The sequence below is a fragment of the Eleutherodactylus coqui genome, chromosome 3, assembly GCF_035609145.1.
Source record: "Eleutherodactylus coqui strain aEleCoq1 chromosome 3, aEleCoq1.hap1, whole genome shotgun sequence".
NCBI lineage: Eukaryota > Metazoa > Chordata > Amphibia > Anura > Eleutherodactylidae > Eleutherodactylus > Eleutherodactylus coqui.
Window position 1 is genome coordinate 259,850,943 of NC_089839.1, and position 20,584 is coordinate 259,871,526.

General features: G+C 41.8%; 1 protein-coding gene across 1 annotated transcript in view; it reads left to right on the top strand.

The window, feature by feature from the left end:
- Nucleotides 1–15,460, top strand: part of BRDT (bromodomain testis associated) — a 44,779-nt gene extending 29,319 nt beyond the window's left edge. The window contains exons 8-13 of the mRNA XM_066595001.1: nt 7–135; nt 817–993; nt 4,826–5,022; nt 5,208–5,488; nt 5,572–5,688; nt 15,327–15,460. Coding sequence (XP_066451098.1) covers nt 7–135; nt 817–993; nt 4,826–5,022; nt 5,208–5,488; nt 5,572–5,688; nt 15,327–15,460 — 1,035 coding nt within the window. The remainder of the gene's footprint in view (nt 1–6; nt 136–816; nt 994–4,825; nt 5,023–5,207; nt 5,489–5,571; nt 5,689–15,326) is intronic.
- The last annotated feature ends 5,124 nt before the right edge of the window (nt 15,461–20,584 follow it).

The window sequence follows — 20,584 nt, forward strand, 5'->3', positions numbered from 1 at the left end:
TTTCAGGATAAGATGGAGAATGGGCAGTATAAGGACACACGGGAATTTGCCTCTGATGTTCGATTAATGTTCATGAATTGCTATAAACACAATTCACCTGACAACGAAGTGGTAAACCTGGCACGAAAGTTGCAGGTATGTGGTTCTTGTGGCACTGCACTCCGATGCCTGTAGTATATGAGACCACGTCTTGTTTTCAGACCGGGCTCCTTACCACTGCAATGCTGCATGTTCAGTGGGTCCAGACCACCCTTTTCTATGAGGGGTGGTGGCAACAGTAAGTGAGTAAGTATACCATTTTAATGGAAGCACGAAGTTCCTGACTATATTGACCCTCATTTCTGAATTCTATTATTGAACCCAAATATGCTGGCTTATGTATGCTCTTAATAGTAGCTCCTAATATCACCGCTTGTGCATTCTTTAAAAAAAAAAAAAAAAATTGAGTCCTTTGCAAGGGTGCCCATAGATGCTGCGGGTGTCCATGCTAAGTGCATATGGATGACCTCTATTTGCTGGGTGGCACCTGGACTCAATAGCATGTCCAGGTTCTGTCTGTCAATTAATGGTGATCAGCTCGGAGTTACAGCGGATCATCCTGAGCGTTTATGGGCTCTTTAAGTTGTAGGTGACTTTGGAGTTATAAAAATATATATAAAATCTCCTAATCTGTGCTACCTGTTACATTGTTCTGCAATAGAACTACGTAAAGACAATCATTTTCTAGAGAAAAACTGCACACTTGGTTGATTTTATGGCTAGTGGTCACCTGATGGAATTTGTTTTTAGTGCTTTTTTATGTCTTTTACATTTCAGGATGTCTTTGAGTTACTGTTTGCTAAAATCCCAGATGAACCTGTTGATGCTATGAATGCACAAAATGTGACTAGATATAAGTCAACGTCCAGTGACGGCAGCAGTACAAGCTCTTCCGAGAGCTCTAGTGATTCGGAGGATGCCAGAGCCCGGCAGCTTGCCTTGTTACAACAACAGGTGAGTCTATACTCTGGGAAAGTAAACTTTCATACCTACTTAAGCATAAAACTCCTCCTTATACCTTTATGTGTTGGGTTTTTGCCCATATCGGAAACCTAACCCTGTTAGTCGAAGTGGAGAACTCAAGCAAATGTAACGCTCCCTCTGTGCAACTGTGCATTACATGGGCGCTGATCGGTTGATGACTAGGGGGAAACCTATTTATTGAAAGGAGGTTACTTAATGCCTTAGTGATGCAGGCCCTTTTTTTCTGAAGATTTTTGGGTTTTCCCTCCCCACTTTGTTTTTTACGGAACAAATTGTATTTTTGACATAACTATTTTCTATGGGTCAGTATGATTACCACCATACCAAATGTAGTTGTGTTTTGTTTTTGTTTTTTCACATTTTCTACTGCTGTCTTGACAGCCATAAATTTTTCTTTTTTTCCGTCCACAGAGTTGTGTGAGGGCTCATTTTTTTGCAGGACGTCCTGTAGTTTCTAATGGTGCCATTTTTGACTACATACCACTTTTTGATCACTTTTCTTATACATTTTTTATTGGAGATATGGTGACCAAAAAAGCGCAATTCTTGTGTTGCTTATTTTATCTTCTGACGTTCACCATGCGGGGTAAATAATTCGCTACTTTGATAGATCAGAGTTTAGCAGACACTATTATTTGGGTTCTTTTATTATGAATATGGTAAAAGGATTTTGGTTTTTTACCTTCTATTATCTTTTTAAAATCTTTTTTTACTCCTCCCTCAACCCCCCAGAAGACAAGAACTTGGAATGCTTTGATCGTTCCCACAGTATGATATAATGTCATAGCATTACATTATACCGCATTCTGACAGGCATTCTATCAAGCCATGCCATGGCTTGATAGGCACTCTGCAATGGCTACCCTGGGGCCCTTTCAGAAGGTCCCTGGCTGCCATGACTACCACATGGCAACCCGCGATCTCATCACGGGGGGACTGTACGGGACCCCCAAACATCGGCCAGGGCATTTAAATGCTGCTGTCAGAATTATTAAGCAGCGCAGCTTATTGGAGCTGTTGCAGGCAAGTGTCGGCACCCGCATTGTATGGAGCAAGGTCAACCAGCACTCCCTCTCCATACATACCCTGAAAGTGCAAGACGTAACTCTACGTCCTCTGTTAAGGGGTTAATATACTGAGAAATCTATAGATGCTTCTAAGTGGAGTGAAATGGAAAGAAAAAATGCAATTTTAGCATCTTTGGGGTGTATTGTTTGTACGGCATACGCAGTAAAGCAAAACTGCCATAACTTTATTCTTAAATCATAAAGCAAAACTGTCTTTCCTATTCGTAGCAACTAATCACAGAGCAGCTTTTATTTTGAAGAGCAAAATATAAAAATAAAAGCCCTCTGTGGTTGCTATGAAGAAGAAAGACAGTTTTTCTTTGACAGTTGTCATATGTCTGGCCCATTAACTGCAGGACACAGAGTTACTAGAGTGTTGGTCGTGTGACCTGGAGGCTGGAAGAAAAAGTGCAGAATACACCGCCTGGGAAGGGTATGAGCTACAGAACTGGATTTTTCACAACATAGGTCAATGATAAAAAAGTGGTGCTTCCTTAAAGGGGTTGTGCCAAGTTATAAAGTTACTGTGTAAGTGCTCGAACCTAGTAATCTCTCGCACTGTCGTTGAAGTGAATGGAGTGATGGCATGGCTACGCGACCTCCACTCCATTCATTTGGTGACCTATTTGAGCCCTGTACTTGGGATCAGTGGGGGTCCCAACGGTTGGACTCCCTCTGATCATAAAGTCATCCCCTATCCTGCAGAGAGGGGAAACTTTATAACTTGGCACAAACCCTTTTAACAAAGAGCAGCTCCTATTCTGTTTAACTTGATCCAATCAGGGATTGAATAGTGTCCTTTCAAATGAATGGGCAACCATGTTATATTTCTTTCCCAATACTACAAGTTGGATATAGAACATCTTATTAATGGGAATACGCTTGGCACTAGCTCTGACCTGAATACAGATATGCCCATGTCATTATCCCAGAGGAAGGTAGCTTCATGTTAGCAATCACTCTCCCTTTATAGTGAATCAGCTATAAGTAAACAGACAAGCAAGCTTAATGCCTCTCTCCTTGACTTTCAAGCATGCAATCTTTTATATACTTAGTCGCCTCTCCACTAAGCACAGTGGGCACCTGATTGTGTTAGGCTGGAAACATTTAGTGGTGACTGGCCACATGTGGCCATGCCATGCCAAGCTGACAGACCATGTGTTTCCAACCTTTGGAGCACCACTCCATTGTACATTTATGGCTCATCCTTTAGATACATCGGAAATATCTGCCCCATTCACAAGTGCAGGCTTGCTTGCTTAGATTTCTCTTGCTGTTTTTCAAAACCTTTTGTCTTTATATTGTACGTTTTTACCATCCAAACTTCTATTTGTTCAATGCATTGGTTGTAGTTTTGGTTTGGAAGTGTTTGTCACCAAAAGAACGTCCTAAATAGAGATGAGCGAGCATACTCGTCCGAGCTTGATGCTCGTTCGAGTATTAGGGTGCTCGAGATGCTCGTTACTGGAGACGAGCACCACGCGGTGCTCGTCTCGATTAAACGAGCACTGACCATTGAATTCAATGGAGCCGGCAATACAGCCGGCTCCATTGAAAGCAATGGGCTGCCGGCTAGCGCGGGATGAATTTTCGGGAAGGGCTTAAAAATATAAGCCCTTACCTGAAAAGCATCCTAAAATGTGTAAAAAGTAAAAAAAAATATATATACTCACCTTGTCCCGGCAGAATGATGTTAGCCCATTGAATTCAATGGAGCCGGCAATACAGCCGGCTCCATTGAAAGCAATGGGCTGCCGGCGATCGCACAATGAATTTTTGGGAAAGGCTTAAATATATAAGCCCTTCCCTGCAATTCATCCAGAAATGTGTAAAAATAAATAAAATATACTCACCTGCTCCTGGCAGACGGAGTTCAGCTGCGGCCAGCTGGCAGTTATCCTGAACTGCTCTCTGTAGTATTCAGCAGCCGGGGATTTTAAATCCCTGCCTGCTGAATGAGCTGCCTCTGATTGGTCACAGCCTGACCAATCAGAGGCAGATCTCACTCACACCCATTCATGAATGGGTGAGTGAATGCTGCCTCTGATTGGCTCAGCGCAGCTCTCAGCTGAATGACAGCAGTTCAGCACCACAGAGCAGGGGACAGCAGGAGAAGAGGCAGCTGTGCCCTGGCAGCTGAAGGGAGGGGAGTATCTATTTTTTTTGTTTTTTAAATCACTTTTAATTCATTTCCAGGGAATGGCTTATATGTAAAGCCCTTCCCTGAAAAAGAATTCAGGTGTGCCAGCAGACCATTGTCTTCAATGGAGTCGCCGGCAGCAGCAGCGGCTCCATTGAAGAGAATGCCTGCATTTTTATTCTTTTTTACACTAAAATCTTTCTTTTTCAGGTAAGGGCTTATATTTTTAAGCCCTTCCCGAAAATTCATCCCACGCTCGCCGGCACCAATTGCTTTCAATGGAGCCGGCTGTATTGCCGACTCCATTGAATTCAATGGGCTAACATCGTTATTCTCTGCCACAGTTGTTACAGCTGTGGCAGAGGAGAACGTTCCTTATGCTGACAGTGGGGGGGGGGGTCTCACTCTTGCCACTATTGTGGCTTAATAGTGAGACCTCGGAGCCTGAAATGCAGCCCTGCATGTTGCTCCTCGCTTGCCCTATCCATTTCTGTGTTTTTTACATGACTTTGGTGATTTGCTAAGATTTTCACAAATGAAAGTCCTAAACAGTCCTAGTCCTAAACTGTTTTCCTTTTTTTTTTTTTTTTTAAAGCTGAAAGTTGTACATGAGCAACTTAAAGCCTTAGCAGATGACCCGACCTCCAAGCCCAAGAAAAAGAAATCGGGCAAGGAAAAGAAAAAGAAAATGAAGGAGAAGGGGAAGAAAAAAATGAAGAAGAAAGCTGGCCTTAATAAGAAGAAGAAGAAGAAAATGAAACAAAAAGAGCTGAAGAAGAAATCTGTAGACAAGTAAGGCACAATCTCTGGTCCAATCCAACAAATGACACTACAGAATTCACTGCTGCGACACATAAGGGATGGGTATTGTCCTTGTCATTTAAATGCTGGACATACTACACATACTGGCCTATTGAAGTATTGTCTCATGACCCATAGAAAATGCTGCCTTACAACGATTGAGTTTATCTTTCTAGGGATTCTAAAAAAAAGAAAAAGAAGCTGGAGGTATCTGATGATGATCAGGCTAATCCTATGTCTTACGATGAAAAGAGACAGTTGAGTTTGGACATCAACAAGCTTCCGGGTGAAAAGCTTAGTCGCGTTGTACATATCATTCAGTCCAGAGAGCCGTCGTTGAAAGATTCTAACCCTCAAGAAATTGAAATAGATTTTGAGACCCTGAAGCCGTCAACTTTGAGGCACTTGCAACAGTATGTCATGACTAGTCTGCGAAAGAAAAACAAAAAAGCCAATGGTATGTGCTGGTATGGCTTGTTCTGATGGGTGACTTCTCTGTGAAGTCAGGAATCCTTACAATAATTTATGCTTTATTTGTAGCCGAAAAACTCTCAAAATCAAAAGATCAGTTAAATAAGGAGAAAAAACTGGAGCTGGAGAGAAGACTTCAAAATGTCAGCGGGCAACTTAACTCTGCTAAGAAGCCTAAAATAGCAGGTTGGTATGACTTTTAGAAGAAACTTTCCGACATTTAAAAGACTGCATTACGTTCAAATGTACTATTTATATTTTGCCAAGATTAGAGAAAGGGGTGTTTTAAAAACACGATGTCCAACCATCTACATACTGCTGTTAAGTGGAGCAGAAAAAGGAACCTGTATAATTTGGGTCTTGTTGCATCCTGTTTCAATAGCAAATATGCCCAACGAAAACAGTATCTTCTCAACAGCATGCAGTTGGGCAAATGTAAAACTGCAATAATGAGTATGTGTAGAATGTACTGTACAGTATATAGTGAACGTGATACTCTGTAACATACTATATGCATATAATGCTGAGTGCGTATACTGCTGTGAGAAGTTAGGGCCCATTCACACCTGCTTTACGGCTCTGTTGGGCTGGGTTCACACGGGGCAATTCCCATGGTTTGGCCGCACCGAAGAACTGCGGAAATTCTGCTGGAAAAGCGCAGCTTCAAAACCCGCGGCATTTCGCCGTGGGTTTTGGAGCGATTTGGCCGCCGGGATTCCACTGCACCTTTCTCTTCCCATTGAAAGGAGCGAGGCCGCAACGAAAAGAAAAAATGACATGCTGCATATTTTGAATCAGCGCCGCAACGCTGATTGGCCGCCCCGTGTGGACGAGATGTTTGCTAAATCTCGACCACATGGCTGGCTAATACCGGGATTAAGCGCCACAGGCGGATTTGCCGCAGCGAAATTCCGCACGGACATTTCACGCCACAACTGCCCGGTGTGAACCTAGCCTTAGGGCTTCCTGTCTCTGTTACATTTTTGGAGTAGAGAAATTGAATTAAAACTATCCATTTTTTCTCCACTGATTTCAATGGGTTTTCAAAAGAACAAAAAGTTAACTAATAGGTTTTTGTTTTCTTTAAATGAACAAATAACACATTCTGCAGTGCTATCTGTTCAGTTAAAACTGAACCAAACAAAAGCAAACTGAAAGCTTTTAGTTTTGCTTCCTGCTATTTTTTTTAAAAAAACCTTTGAAATTAACAGATCCCCCCCCCCCCCGCTGATTTTAGTTTAAATTCATTTTCTCTGCTCCAAAAACACAACCGAAATGAAAGCCCTACAGCAGATGTGAATGGGCTCTTGATCCCTATCAATCAGTCTACAATGAGCCTTAAATAGTTATGGTTGAAAAAATAACTGGGTCCGTCAAGTCCTCCAACCTATAATCTGTGGTAATATTAATTGTTAGTCAGTTATAACTAAAAATAACTGACATCTGTGGTCAGTATGGTATAGAGCAGGAGTGGTTGAGCAGATTGATGGATGATTTTGTGGGAGAAGATTTAGTTTAACTTGTATTTCCAAGTCATCCCTCATGACGGCAAACACAGGAGGCTTTGTCCTTGAGCCCAGAAGGGACAGGAAATGCAGAGAGGTTAAAGGGCCCCTCCTACACCCACCCTCTATTGGTTTCCTGTCCTTTCAAAGACGGGGATGCATAGTCTGTCTCTTTCACAAAGAACTACATAGAAGGCTGGTATATGGATTGGAGGTTCATTGGCCTCTCTTCCTGCTTCCAGGTAGAGCCAGCACCTCTCAAACAGGGGTTCCCTAACCCATATTGAACTGGACTCTGTTTCTTACCAGTTCCAGCAGCATGGAGAACCCACCCTGCATCAGGTGCAGCTGTTGATGTCCTCTTTGATGTGGCCAAAGAATGGTGGAAGGATACAGTAGTTGGTAGCCATACTCTGCAACAGTGTCCATGCAGAGGAAACTGTCACTGCACAGAACAGGAAGTCAGATCATGTCCTCATCATGCGTGCCACCATTTTCGGCATGAGATTTCGATGTACACAGAAACAGCAGTGACACAGCAGATTAGTTTGGCAAGACAGCACCAAACAGGGAACACCAAGCATCTGGGATGCTTGTCCATCCCAGAAGCCCGATACTGTTTCTGCTGCTTACTAACACACAGTTCCCCCAAACTGTGAGTTATAAGTCTAGCAGGTCTTGATACAGTAACTATTCTGTTCATACCAGTAATTTGTGAAGAGTCCTTATCTGACATCCAAAAAAGAGCCAGAAAATTGTGCTACTTTGCTTGAAAAAAAAACAAAAAAACTAAATGACTCCTATAAAAATCAATTATATTAAGAGTATATATCACTTATTAAAGTGATAATAGAATAAATGAGATTAGTGGCGCTCCAATGTGAGGTGGAGAGAATAGCACTATACTGGAGTAAGATGCGTGAGAACTCACCCCAGATGTAACCGTACTCTGCAAGGGGGTGATCGTCCAAATGATCCTGGGTAGCGGGTGGTATCAACTGTAGATCTAAAGGACTGGTCAGAAGGACATCCCGAGGTGGGAGAGCATCACAGGGTGACTCTAGGTAGAAAATATACCAGAGAAGGCAGAATACAAGGGTGTACAAAAAAATCCTGGTGCTCCAGTGATTTGGTGTGCAATGGAAGAAAACGTAAGGAGACTTACTTCGTAGGGGTGTCAATGCCTGTGACACCCCTATAATCCTGGTAGACGTGTAGGATTACAGATGGAATACGTATTCATGAAGTTCCAAAGGAGTGGTGTTTATTATAAAACATGCAACGTGTTTCGGCTATTCAATAGCCTTCATCAAGCATATATAAAGTAACAATAATAGGTCATATTTATATAAGAAGAGAAATACCTTTCATACAACTGACAGTGAACACGTGACCCGGAAGGGACTGCTTCGCTTCCACTGACTTCTTTGACAAGCTGACCTCATGCCATAAGGTATTTCTCTTCTTATATAAATATGACCTATTATTGTTACTTTATATATGCTTGATGAAGGCTATTGAATAGCCGAAACGTGTTGCATGTTTTATAATAAACACCACTCCTTTGGAACGTCATGAATACGTATTCCATCTGTAATCCTACACGTCTACCAGGATTATAGGGGTGTCACAGGCATTGACACCCCTACAAAGTAAGTCTCCTTACGTTTTCTTCCATTGCACACCAAATCACTGGAGCACCAGGGTTTTTTTGTACACCCTTGTATACTTATTAAAGTGAGAGAAACCCTTTTTTCTTATGGAATTGAGATTAATGATACCGTAGGAGATTGAAACCATAGAGTCTGGTCTGACTACCTCGCAAAATATTGCCTCAGCTCTTAAGAGGAAAAGACCCAGGATCAAGTCGGTTTCTGATTCCGACTCCTACACTCTACTTGAGGACTTATTCGAAGCAAAATTGCTAGATTACTTTGTGATCATAATTGGGGTCAATGGCTGTTCTAAGCTGAATGTGCCCGCCCCTGTCAGATTGCAGCTGAAACCCAGCAAGTACCATTGTTGAGGGTAAAACCCCAAAACAGTCTGTGCATTGTTTTCTTTTTCCTCTGGAGAAGATTCCAGCCTTGGCTCACACTTCTAATCATTGTTACAAGGCTAGTGAAAGTTCTGACATCGACTTGCAGGAATGCTACCTTTCTAATAGGTAGCACTGTGGAGGCATTGTTACAACTTTTACATATTCAAATTTACTAAATTGTGGAAAGACCTCTATTTCCTTTTGAAGATTCCTTACAGTTATAGTAACCTATGGATCGCAAAGCCAATAGCCTTTATAAAAGGCCTAGGAATATTTTTGAATTATTATAAACACAAATATAGTTGAAGCTTCCATAGCAAGATCTCTGTTTCTGTAGATGAATCAATTAGAATAAAGGAACACCATGGGAAGACAAGGTTTATTGCTCACGCGTCAGCTAAGACAGTCAGATTCACAGCGAAAAATGGAGCCTTAACCAACTGCACAAGACGAGCACTCTGGCTAAAGTAATGGACAGAGGTGATACCCTTCCCAAAAATAAACTATGCTCCATCCCTTTATTTTGAAGAATACTTCTTTGGTCCAGTACTAGAAAAGGTTCAGATAAGAAGGGGTTTCTGGAAGGGTTAACACAAAAATTCCTTGACTTCTTCAAATGGTCAAAGAAATGGTCCAAAATAGAATTTGAATCCTCTTCCTAAGAAAAACTGATAGTAACAAATTACCAGTCAATACATCAATAAACTACTACAATGGAGAGTCATTTTACCCGTGTTGAAGCCAGAACTATTCTGGGGTCATTACTAAAAGTTGTTTCTGATGAGAAAACCAAATGGTACTTTCTCTACTATAATAAATCTCAAGAAGTGAGTAACTTACAGAAAATTAAAAATGCGGACCATCCAATTTATGATACCGCTGATGAAACAATTGCGTTAATGAGTCCATCAACCTGAAAAAGACATATTGCATACTGATTGATGCAAAGTATCAAGATATCTCAGGTTTCCAATTTTAAGATTTTTCTTTTCATCATTTGTCAGTTTCTGTGCCTCCCATTCAGGATTATGGTCCTCCCCAGAGAGCAATGAACCCTCTTCATAGTATATGTGGATGATCACATTTTAACATCAGATTCTTCAGAGATGCTGCAGGTGCAGCTAAACTATTTTCTAAATCTTCCAGAGCACTTAGGCTGGATAATAAATCACTATAAATCTGATCTGATTCCAGACTTGAGGAAAAGGTTCTTAAGAGTATTTCTAGATTCTTCCAGCAAGTCTTTTCTCCCACCGTCGGAGAGAAAATTCAACAACAAGAAGAAAAGTTAGGCTTATATTCTAAGAGAGGCCATGAGCATCTTAGGGCTGATAACCTCCTGCGTTTAGTCAGTTCAATTAAGACAATTTTGTTCTCGACCACTCCAACTTCTTATCCTCTCCAAATGGGATCCTCATCATAGCTGCCTAAATGTGAGCCTATGGATTCCTTACTGGGTAAAAGATCTCTAGACTGGTAAAGAATTCCTTCCAAATTCCACTTTCTGAGAATTTGTCTCCCCATATTCTCGAAACGACAGATGCAAGTCATATAGGTTGGGGTGTCCAATTCGAGGACCTATATCTCCAGGCTAAACGGATAAACCTCGGATTCTGGTAGTTTATCCCCTTACTTGCTACACTCAACAGCAAAAGCAGCCTTTAAGCAGATAACTGGGAGGGGTCTTTCGGTCAGCAATGCCACCCCGCAGTGCACTTTTCAAGGTACCAATGGCTTCCTATGACCGCAGGAAGGCAGACAAAAGCCTCCATGCCTGCCATGTAACTCAGCCTATTAGTCACCATCTCCCACAGAGTCTAATGGGTTTAGTAGAAGGAACCACAAAAGTAACGCAGTATACTATCCTAGCAATCGAATGATCACCTCCTCAAGTGCTTTTCGGGGATTAAAAAATATTGTCCAAAAAAACTCAGTTTTTAATTTAAAAAAAATCCAGTTGAGGAAAAACACTATTTTTTCCCCAAAAAAATTTTTTTAAAGGGATAAAATGCCAAAAGAAATCTTAAAAATTCGACACATAATAGGCATTACCACGTTCATAACGACACAAACAATGAAAATATTTTATACATAGTGAACGCTGTAAAAATGTTAAAGTATTGCCAGAATTTCTAATTTTCTTTGTTTGCCTCCCAAAAAAATGTAATAAAAAGTAATCCAAAGGTCATATGTTCCTCAAAACTACCAATAAAAACAGCTCATCCCGAAAAAAAACAGCCTTCACATGGCTCCGCTGCCTGGAAAAAAAAACTGTTATGAGTCTTAGAATGCGATGATGCAGATTCAGTCGTTTGTTTTTTTTTTAAAGGAGTTTTATTGTTCTAAAGTAGTAAAAAACAAATCTATATTATCTTGGTATTGCAGTAATCATTCCAGATAAGAAAATTATTGTACTTATTTTTACTAACTACTGAATTCTGAAAATAAACCCCCCAAATCATGGCAGAATTTCTGGACGTCTTTCCCATTGTCTCCCACCCTCTTACTCCTTCCCCTTTAAAAATAAAATGCAGTAAAAGTTATACAGTGCACTTTAAAAAAAAAAAGCCCTTTTTTTGACTGTGACAGTGAGCTATGGCTCTTGCAACAAGGCAATGAAAATCGCTTTGTCTTTAAGGCACAATATAGGTTGGTCACTAAGGGGTTAAACTAGTAAGTGTTCTTCCAACTTTGTCACAAACAGGATCCTCTTCAAGTAGATTTATTTGCAACAAGACAGAACCTAAAACTTTTATTGGTAGAGTTGCTCTCCCTAAGGAGAAAAGATAGCGTTTTGACCCCCGTCCCAGGCCTCTCACTAGCAAAGCCAGACTCCTACTGTACACTGATGAGGGGCAAAAACCCTGAAACAGCTGTCTGTGCATGGAGTCTGGCTTTGCTTTTATTTCCTGGTCATTGTAACAAGGCTTGTATAAAAAGTCTGACTTTGGCTTGAAGGAATGCTGCCTTTCAATAGGTGGCACTGTGGAGGATTTATTCCATCTCCCTTATTTAGAACCTAAAACTGAAACCTTTCTTCGCTCTAAACAACAAGGACAATTTGGTGGTAGATACCCTCTCCCATCCTTGAGGGATGACCCTGACCTATGCACTTCCACCATTTCCATTAATCCCCTTCTAGTCCAGAAGAATATTCAGGAGTCTCAAGGTAGGCTACATTCAAATAGGTAAGTGCGATATTTGGCCGAGGAACGTGGCCGAATATCGCGCATGCCAACATGCATTTTTCATTCAAAAAGACTTTTCACTTCTGTGAAAATGTGGTCCTCAGGCGCGTGTTTCATGCATGTCAGAGCATCGTGTTTCCCATTAATTTCAATGGGAAACGTCACATTGCACTTGCATGCACATCGTACGGCACGAGAGTGCCATGCGATGTCTTTAAAGGTCCCATTGTAAACCATGGACAAGGCATTCTGAGGAAACTCTAAAAGATAGAATAGGCTGCGAGGAAAAAATTGCTCATGTGAATGAGTCCATTCAAAAGAATGGAATTCATGTTTGTGCGTCTCGCAACGCATAAAGCTTGCACGATTCTCGCCCAAGTAAATGTAGCCTGAGAGTAATACTAATGGTTCCCTTTTAGCCCAAGTGCAGTTGATTCCCTCTCCAAAAACATTTAGCGCAGGATAATCCTAAAAAGGAAAGGTTTTATCGGATAAGGTAAGTTCTAGCTTGCAAGAAAGCTGCAATCCCATCACCAACTCAATCTATTCCAAAATATGGAAAAAATTATGTTCCCTTTGATTAAAGAAGAAACATACCAATAATAGTTTCTTCAGTCTGGACTTCGTAAAGGTTTAAGTATCCACATTTAGTAGCTGTTTAGACTGTCCATTGATTGGAAATAGGTGGGTCAAAAGGTTCACAGCGGCAACCCTTTGAATTAGGCCACTTCCTCCATGGGTATTGAACACAGTCCTGAATGTACTAAGTGGAGAGTAATTTGAACAATTTACAGAAGCAAGTATAGGAATGATCTCTTAAGATGATATTCTTAGTAGCTATAACATCAGTCAGAAGATTTTGGAAGATAAAATAATTTCTAAAGCTGGATCCAACGTTTCTGCCGAGAGTTTCCTACCATATCCATCTTTGTCAAGTAATTAATCTTCACTCTTTTTCTCTACGAATTCAAAGACTTCTAAGGACTATATATATCGCACACCAGTTGTCAGAAGTGCTATTGTTTTCTTAATTTACTTGTCCTAAATTAAGGACCTGAACCTATTGAGAAAAAAAACACTCTTGCTAGATGGATGAGACATGCAAATTGTAAAGCCTTCAATCCCCCTTACAAATCAAAGCCCATTAAACAAGAGCTATAACTTCATCCTAGGAAAGAAAGGCAGACTCCTTGTTAGAACAGGTATGTAAAAGGTTGTTACTTGGAGAAACATTCACATGATTTCTAAACATCCTAGACTAGATGTAATGGCCAATTGGGATTTAACCTTGGGGCAAAAAGTTCTTCAGGCCATTGGCCCTTCCTAAGGCCCTTCTACTCAGAACGATCATTCAGAAAATTGTTGGATACTCTAGAATTCTTCAGTGCAAACACTGCCAACAATGGAACAATGAACATAATTTGTTTGCTGCTTGCTCGTTTATTTTATGCAAACCTAAAAGTGTTCAATTGTATATTTGCAAAACATTTGGTTTAAACCGTGATCGTTCAGTTGTTCCTATTCGGTGGTACAGTGACTACATCTAGTAAAGAGAGATATTCAACTTATTAAACTGCTTTAAAATGCAGTCTGTTTAAATGAGCAAACTACTCTGTCATCGTTGGCTCCGTTGAAAAGGGCCCTGAACTCTACTGACTTAGTGCTACTCCTGTGTGTGTTGTCATGAGGAGCAACCTATAAAGTAGGAATTGGTCTTACTGGTAATTGTTTTTCTAGGAGTCCATTATGAGCTTCAGAAAGGGGTGAAGCTACATCCCGAAGCATGTTGCATGTATCCATTCCATGTATGTACAATTAATAAGCACTGTGGACCTGGGAATGCTAGGCTACCATTTCGCTGTCTGTGAATATAAGTACCCAACATATGGATCTTGGTTGGATGACTGGTATTCCACTGACTGACATAATATCTGGACATGGTGAGGTGGTTGGAAACAGCCCTTCACAATCGTAGGTGGCTGTTGTGGTGTTTTTTTAAAATAGTTTTTGTTTTAGACCTTTCATTTCTTGATATATATTAATCATAGTCCGCTGAGCGTTAATCAAACGACTACGTGTGTGTGTGTGTGTGTGTGTGTGTGAGATATATATATATATATATATATATATATATATATATATATATAAAACAGAGTCTGACAGAAGAACAACACAGTTAGGGCTCTTGAAAAGGGGAGGACAAAAATAACAAAATGGGAATACAACTAAACCGCTATTATCTCAGACACAACTCAGCAGTCCTGCCAGAACACACTGGTCTACCTCCACCACAGAGATCCGGTGGGCTGAAGGACCTGTGATGATGTCACTGCTGTGGGAGGAACCAAGCTGTGTTTGTCTTGTGTGGTAATCAAGCTACTATGTGTGTGATGTGCCACCAGAAAAACAATTAATTCATAAAAGCATCTAATCTGGTTTGGTAATTGAAAAAATACTGGTGGATGGGTCTAAGAGGGGCCTTTTATCCTGTATTTCCTGTCCCTTCAGAATTCAAGGAGACAACCTCCTCCTGTGTGTACTCTCATGATGGACTTCTGGAAATCCAGTTACCAGGAAGACTAATTACTACTTTTTAATGGATTTAAATCCCTGCTGCTTCTATACTGAAAAGTCGGGTGGGCGGTCCTATCAGTGATTGACAGCGATCTCTCTATGCACCTTCATAGAGGGAAGACTGCTATTCCCAGATGGGACCACCCATTGGACTCCTAAGTCTAGAAAAAGCTGGGATTTAAATGACTAAATTACAAGTTATACTGAATTTTTCCCCACAAACTACAGCATATATCAATCTGCTCAGTCCCTCCTGCTCTAGAACATGCTGCTTGAGGCCAGACTCCATGTTTGACATGACAGGTTACGTTTAAAGATTATGCTGGACAGCTACATGAATTCAAGCAATTCCCTGGGAAAATTTTGAAATCCTGCTCTATACTTTGAAATTAGTCTGCAATGGGACTGCAGTGAGGGAGAGTTACTATTTACTGGCTTTGTGTAGACCCATTAGACCTTGCTGACATGTTTGTGTCCATTATAATATTAATTATCTATGTTGGACATTTTCTACAGATGAGTCGACATCAATCCCGCAGCCGATTGGTGGCGCAACGCGCCTGAGTGAAAGCAGCAGCAGCTCCTCCTCCACCTCCGATAGCAGCAATGACTCCAGCTCTTCTGACAGCAGTGATTCCGACTCAGGTTAGGTGACCTGGCTTTTTTTTTTTTTTTGTAATCCGGTCTGTAACAGACTTTCGGTTTACTTGTGAAAAAAAGTTTATGTTGCATTTAATTAAAGATGTTTGGAGTTACAAACCTGCATCGTTGTATATTCACATAGCGCTCAGCTATTGTCTAAGCCGGTCTGGGTTTTCAATTAAACTTAGGCGTCTCAGAGGGTAAATGAATATTGGACAGATTCTTCTCATTACAGCTTAGTTGTGCTTTTTGCTAGCAACACAAGCTAGATGCCATTAGTTGAACTGTGATACTGATCTTAATTCACGGTAAGCCAAAGAAACACTGATAGTGGTGAGAACCTCTTGAATGATACCAAAATCTAATTTCTGCAGGTCAAAAACAGAAACTAGAAACCTAAAGACTAGAGATGAGCGAATCTACTCTGCTTCAGGGTTAATACAGTGTAAGCACACTGGAGACCAGGATGACAACCATAACCTCTTATGGGCACTTATTTTCTGTGCTTCCTTTGGGTCTTTAGTAGAGATGAGCGAGCATACTCGGTTCGGGTGTTTTTGAACTCGAGCAGCGCTTTTTCCGAGTAACTCACTACTCGGACGAAAAGATTCGGGGGGCGCCGGGGGTGACCGGGGGGGGGGGGGGGTTGCAGAGGGGAGGGGGCGGAGCTTCCCCCTGTTCCCCACTGCTACCCCCCCCCGCTACCCCCCGCTCCACCACACCGCCCCCTGCCCCCCGAATCCTTTCGTCCGAGTAGTGAGTTACTTGGAAAAAGCGGTGCTCGAGTTCAAAAACGCCCGAACCGAGTATGCTCGCTCATCTCTACTAAAGACCCAAAGGAAGCACAGAAAATAAGTGCCCATAAGAGGTTATGGTTGTCATCCTGGTCTCCAGTGTGCTTACACTGTATTAACCCTGAAGTAACAGTCACGAGTTGTTATAGTTCAGATGTCCTTTCCCATTTAGTTTTTTTTTTTTTACTCTAATTTAGATGTTGACAAATCCGATGAGATGGCAGAAGTAATAAAGTGGGGTGTGTATCATTGCACAGTTTTGCACATTTGCCCTGGATTAGTCCGGGTGCAATTGTGCATCTCCAGTGGTGGCCATTCAGTCATCCCTTATCAGAAACTGTGAACTTTTGCAAAGTAGAATTTTTACAACTTGACTAGAGATGAGCGAGCACCCAAATGCTCGGGTCCGCGTTATTCGAGTCGAGCTTTTATTAAAATTCGAGAGCTCTACTCGAGTAACGAACCTCATTGACTACAATTGGAGACTCGAGCATTTTTGTATGTGGGACGCCGGGTGCCAAGCTTTTTATTTTTTTTATTTTTCTTGGTTCGTTCTCTCTCTTGACAGACAGACAAAAAATTTGCCAATGACGCGCGCTGGTCTAATACTCGAACGAGCATCAAGCTCGGCAGAGTATGTTCGCTCAACTCTAGACTTGCCGCTAGAGAGCGACTCAACCCTTGAAAATAAAGCCTCTCTGGATTTTGCACAACTACAGCTCTCAGGTGCACAGTAAAAGGTTTTGCCCCTTGATCATCAGCAAAACCTACCCATTTTTTTTAGGTTATCCGACTTGCAACTGCCACATTAGATTCTGGTAAGCATCCGGTTTACTTATAGTAACCTAGTTTGTAAGGTCGAAAAAAGACATTTGTCCAACCCGGATCAGCCTATTACCCCCAATCTTGATCCAGAGGAAGGAAAAAAAAATAAAACAAACAATGAGGTAGAAGCCAACTTTCCCCATATCTGTGAAAATCAATTTGTGCATTGCCTATGGGTCACAATACAGCACCAATGATTCCTAATATGGCTCAGGATTTGTCATGTGACCTCCGGCTGGAAGCAAATGCCTTAAAGATCACAATTAGAGATGAGCGAGTATACTCGCTAAAGGCAATTGCTCGAGCGAACATTGCCTTTAGTGAGTATCTCCCCGCTCCAGACGGAAGGTTCGGGTGCCGGCAGGGAGCTGCGGGGGAGAGCGGGGCGGAATGGAGGGGAGATCCCTCTCTCCCTCTCTCGCCCCCGCTCCCTCCTGCTGACTGCCGTTACTCACCGCTCCCCCGTGCCAGCACCCGAACCTTCCATCTCGAGCGGGGAGATACTCGCTAAAGGCAATGCTCGCTCGAGCAATTGCCTTTAGCGAGTATACTCGCTCATCTCTAATCACAATGGATCGGCTACAAGGCATGAATTATGGTTTGATTGCATTTTCCCAATATTTATCCATTTTTTTCCCTCTTTTTTTAGTTTTTAGTTTATAATTGAAGTTGATCTGTAGAAGGAAAGTGCGTAACATTGATCACTAATTGTTGGTCTCTTTCCTGTGTGACTACATTTAATAATAAAAATGATCAACATATTGGTGTCCTTACTTTCATTTTAGCTGTTGGTTTACACTATATCAACTATATTATATTAGATTCTCAAACATTTATATAGGCTGTAAAGTAAATTGTAACACTTGCAAGCATGGTTTGTATTGGCAGAGTGTTGTAAAATTATCTCCTGAGTTTTATCAGGATAAATACAGGTTTAGAGTCAGTGGTTACAGTTATTAAACGTCACAAAAAGTTCATTTTAACCCCTTAATGACGGCCCATACATCTTTCGACGCTGCTGCAATAGAAGCCCAGCATGGGTCTACTGTGCCAGAAGAAGCCGATCCTCAGCTATTAGATGACAGCCACACACTTGCTCTAACACCGGGTACCGAAAATATCTTGGAGCCCCAGTGTGTAACCCTTTACATGCAGCAGGTAAAAGGCTGACAAAGGGAGGGGGGCTCCCTCTGTTACCCATTGGACCCTGCGGTGTTATCGCGGGGTCCCGATGGGTAGCTGTGGCACTTTGGAGGCTTGAATATAGCTCCCAGGTCTGCCAGCTACAGTGGCCTATGAAGCTCAAGCTCAGGCTGAACTTCATAGGCTTTTTAATGCACTATTGTACTGAAGTAGTGTATCAGAAGAATGATAAAAGATGCTGAACATAAAGTCCCTTAGTAGGACAAAAATAAAAAGTTAAAGTATATTTAAAAAAAAGTTAAAATATTAAAACCGTCAAAACCTCACCTTTGCTCATTTAGGGTGCCTTCACACGAGTGTGTTTATGTGCGTGCATGCGCCTGTTACAACCACTGCATTCCCTATGGTGTGTTCACATGTCCGTGTTTTGCAGGCTTCCGCCTGCAAAGATGGGACATGCATTCATCATAGGGAATGCACGCATTGCCTTCAATGTCACTAAGGGCTTAAATAAAAATATTGTGGCATGTTTATTTTTTCCTGTACATCACCTGATTTCTGGTCTACAAAAGTCGCAATTTTAGTGCACGTGCCAAAATTGTGGCTTTTAGGGGCTTTTATGATGGGCTGGCTCAAATCGCTTGCTTAGAGTAAAAAAAAGGTAAGCAAGATCTACTACCATTGGGCGCATAGCCACATGTGGCCCATAATGTTTATTATAATGTATCTCAAAAACTGACGTAGGCTCCAGCAGAAACCTACCCCTACCCCAGTGGGATTAATGTGTGTTGTTTTTGGTTTTTTTTAGTGGTTATTATTTGGCAATGATTTGCCTTTAAGCCATTAAAAATGTTTTCTCTTAACGGAACAAAAGCCATTGTAAAGCAATTGAAGGGCTTAGCAAATTGTGACACAATTATCTTAGCGCGTTAATTTTGCTACATCTGTAGATACAGTATGAGTAGCCTGCAGCACGAACCACGACCAAGCTCACTACATGTGTACGATACCAGAACCAAGCTCATAGCATATAACGAGGGTTAATCTAGCTTTGTAAGTTACGTTTGTCCCACGGGAAACTACAGCTCCCAGTATGACCTGATGGATGGTAAATGAATCCTGTAAGTTGTTTCACAAAGAAGAATTATACCAGCCATGATCTCTCTGCAGAGCATACAGGTCTAATACATTACCAATCCCAGTGCAGCCAGAGGCAGAATAAACCTTTTCTTCTAGTGACTCACAGGTGAAGGCTTCTCTGATTTTAGTTCTTTTTCCATGTCTTCTCTGGTTTGGACTGCCATGGTGACTTCTGGCCTTGGCTCATACCTGCAAAGTTTACTACCAAGGGGTTTTTAGCTGCTCATACTGCCATACACTCTACCCCCTGAGAGTAACGATGACATACACTGTACTGCCCCCTGAGAGTAGTAGTGCCATACACTATGGCCCCTGAGAGTAATAGTGCCATGCACTATGCCCCCTGAGAGTAAAAGTGCCATGCACTATGCCCCCTGAGAGTAATAGAGCCATGCACTGTGCCCCCTGAGAGTAATAGGGCCATGCACTGTGCCCCCTGAGAGTAATAGGGCCATGCACTGTGCCCCCTGAGAGTAATAGGGCCATGCACTGTGCCCCCTGAGAGTAATAGGGCCATGCACTGTGCCCCCTGAGAGTAATAGGGCCATGCACTGTGCCCCCTGAGAGTAATAGGGCCATGCACTGTGCCCCCTGAGAGTAATAGGGCCATGCACTGTGCCCCCTGAGAGTAATAGGGCCATGCACTGTGCCCCCTGAGAGTAATAGGGCCATGCACTGTGCCCCCTGAGAGTAATAGGGCCATGCACTGTGCCCCCTGAGAGTAATAGGGCCATGCACTGTGCCCCCTGAGAGTAGTTGGGCCATGCACTGTGCCCCCTGAGTGTAGTTGGGCCATGCACTGTGCCCCCTGAGAGGAATGGGGCCATTTCCCTGTACTTCCCATTGCAAACTTAGTGCCATTTCCGTATATAAAGTGCAGTTTAGTTCCCTTGCAAAATAAGTGTCCCCACATTGCAATTAATAACTCTAATAAAGAAAACAAACAAATGTTTAGTCACTGAATGACTGATATGAGGTGCGAGGGAAGGTATTTGCCACGGAATAAGTTACATTATATAGGCTTATGTTACTTTTCAGTTTTACTGTGAGCCTGGAATTTCCTACAAGTTTCACCTGCTGCTGCAGAACGTCATAAATTACACTCCAACAGTCTTTTAAAACAAGAGGTGCATTCACGCCTGGCGGATTTTGTACCAGATTTGGATTCAAATACCTGAATTAAAATTGAAGGGGTAAAATTTTATCTGCAGCAAATCGTCTTCTTGTGAA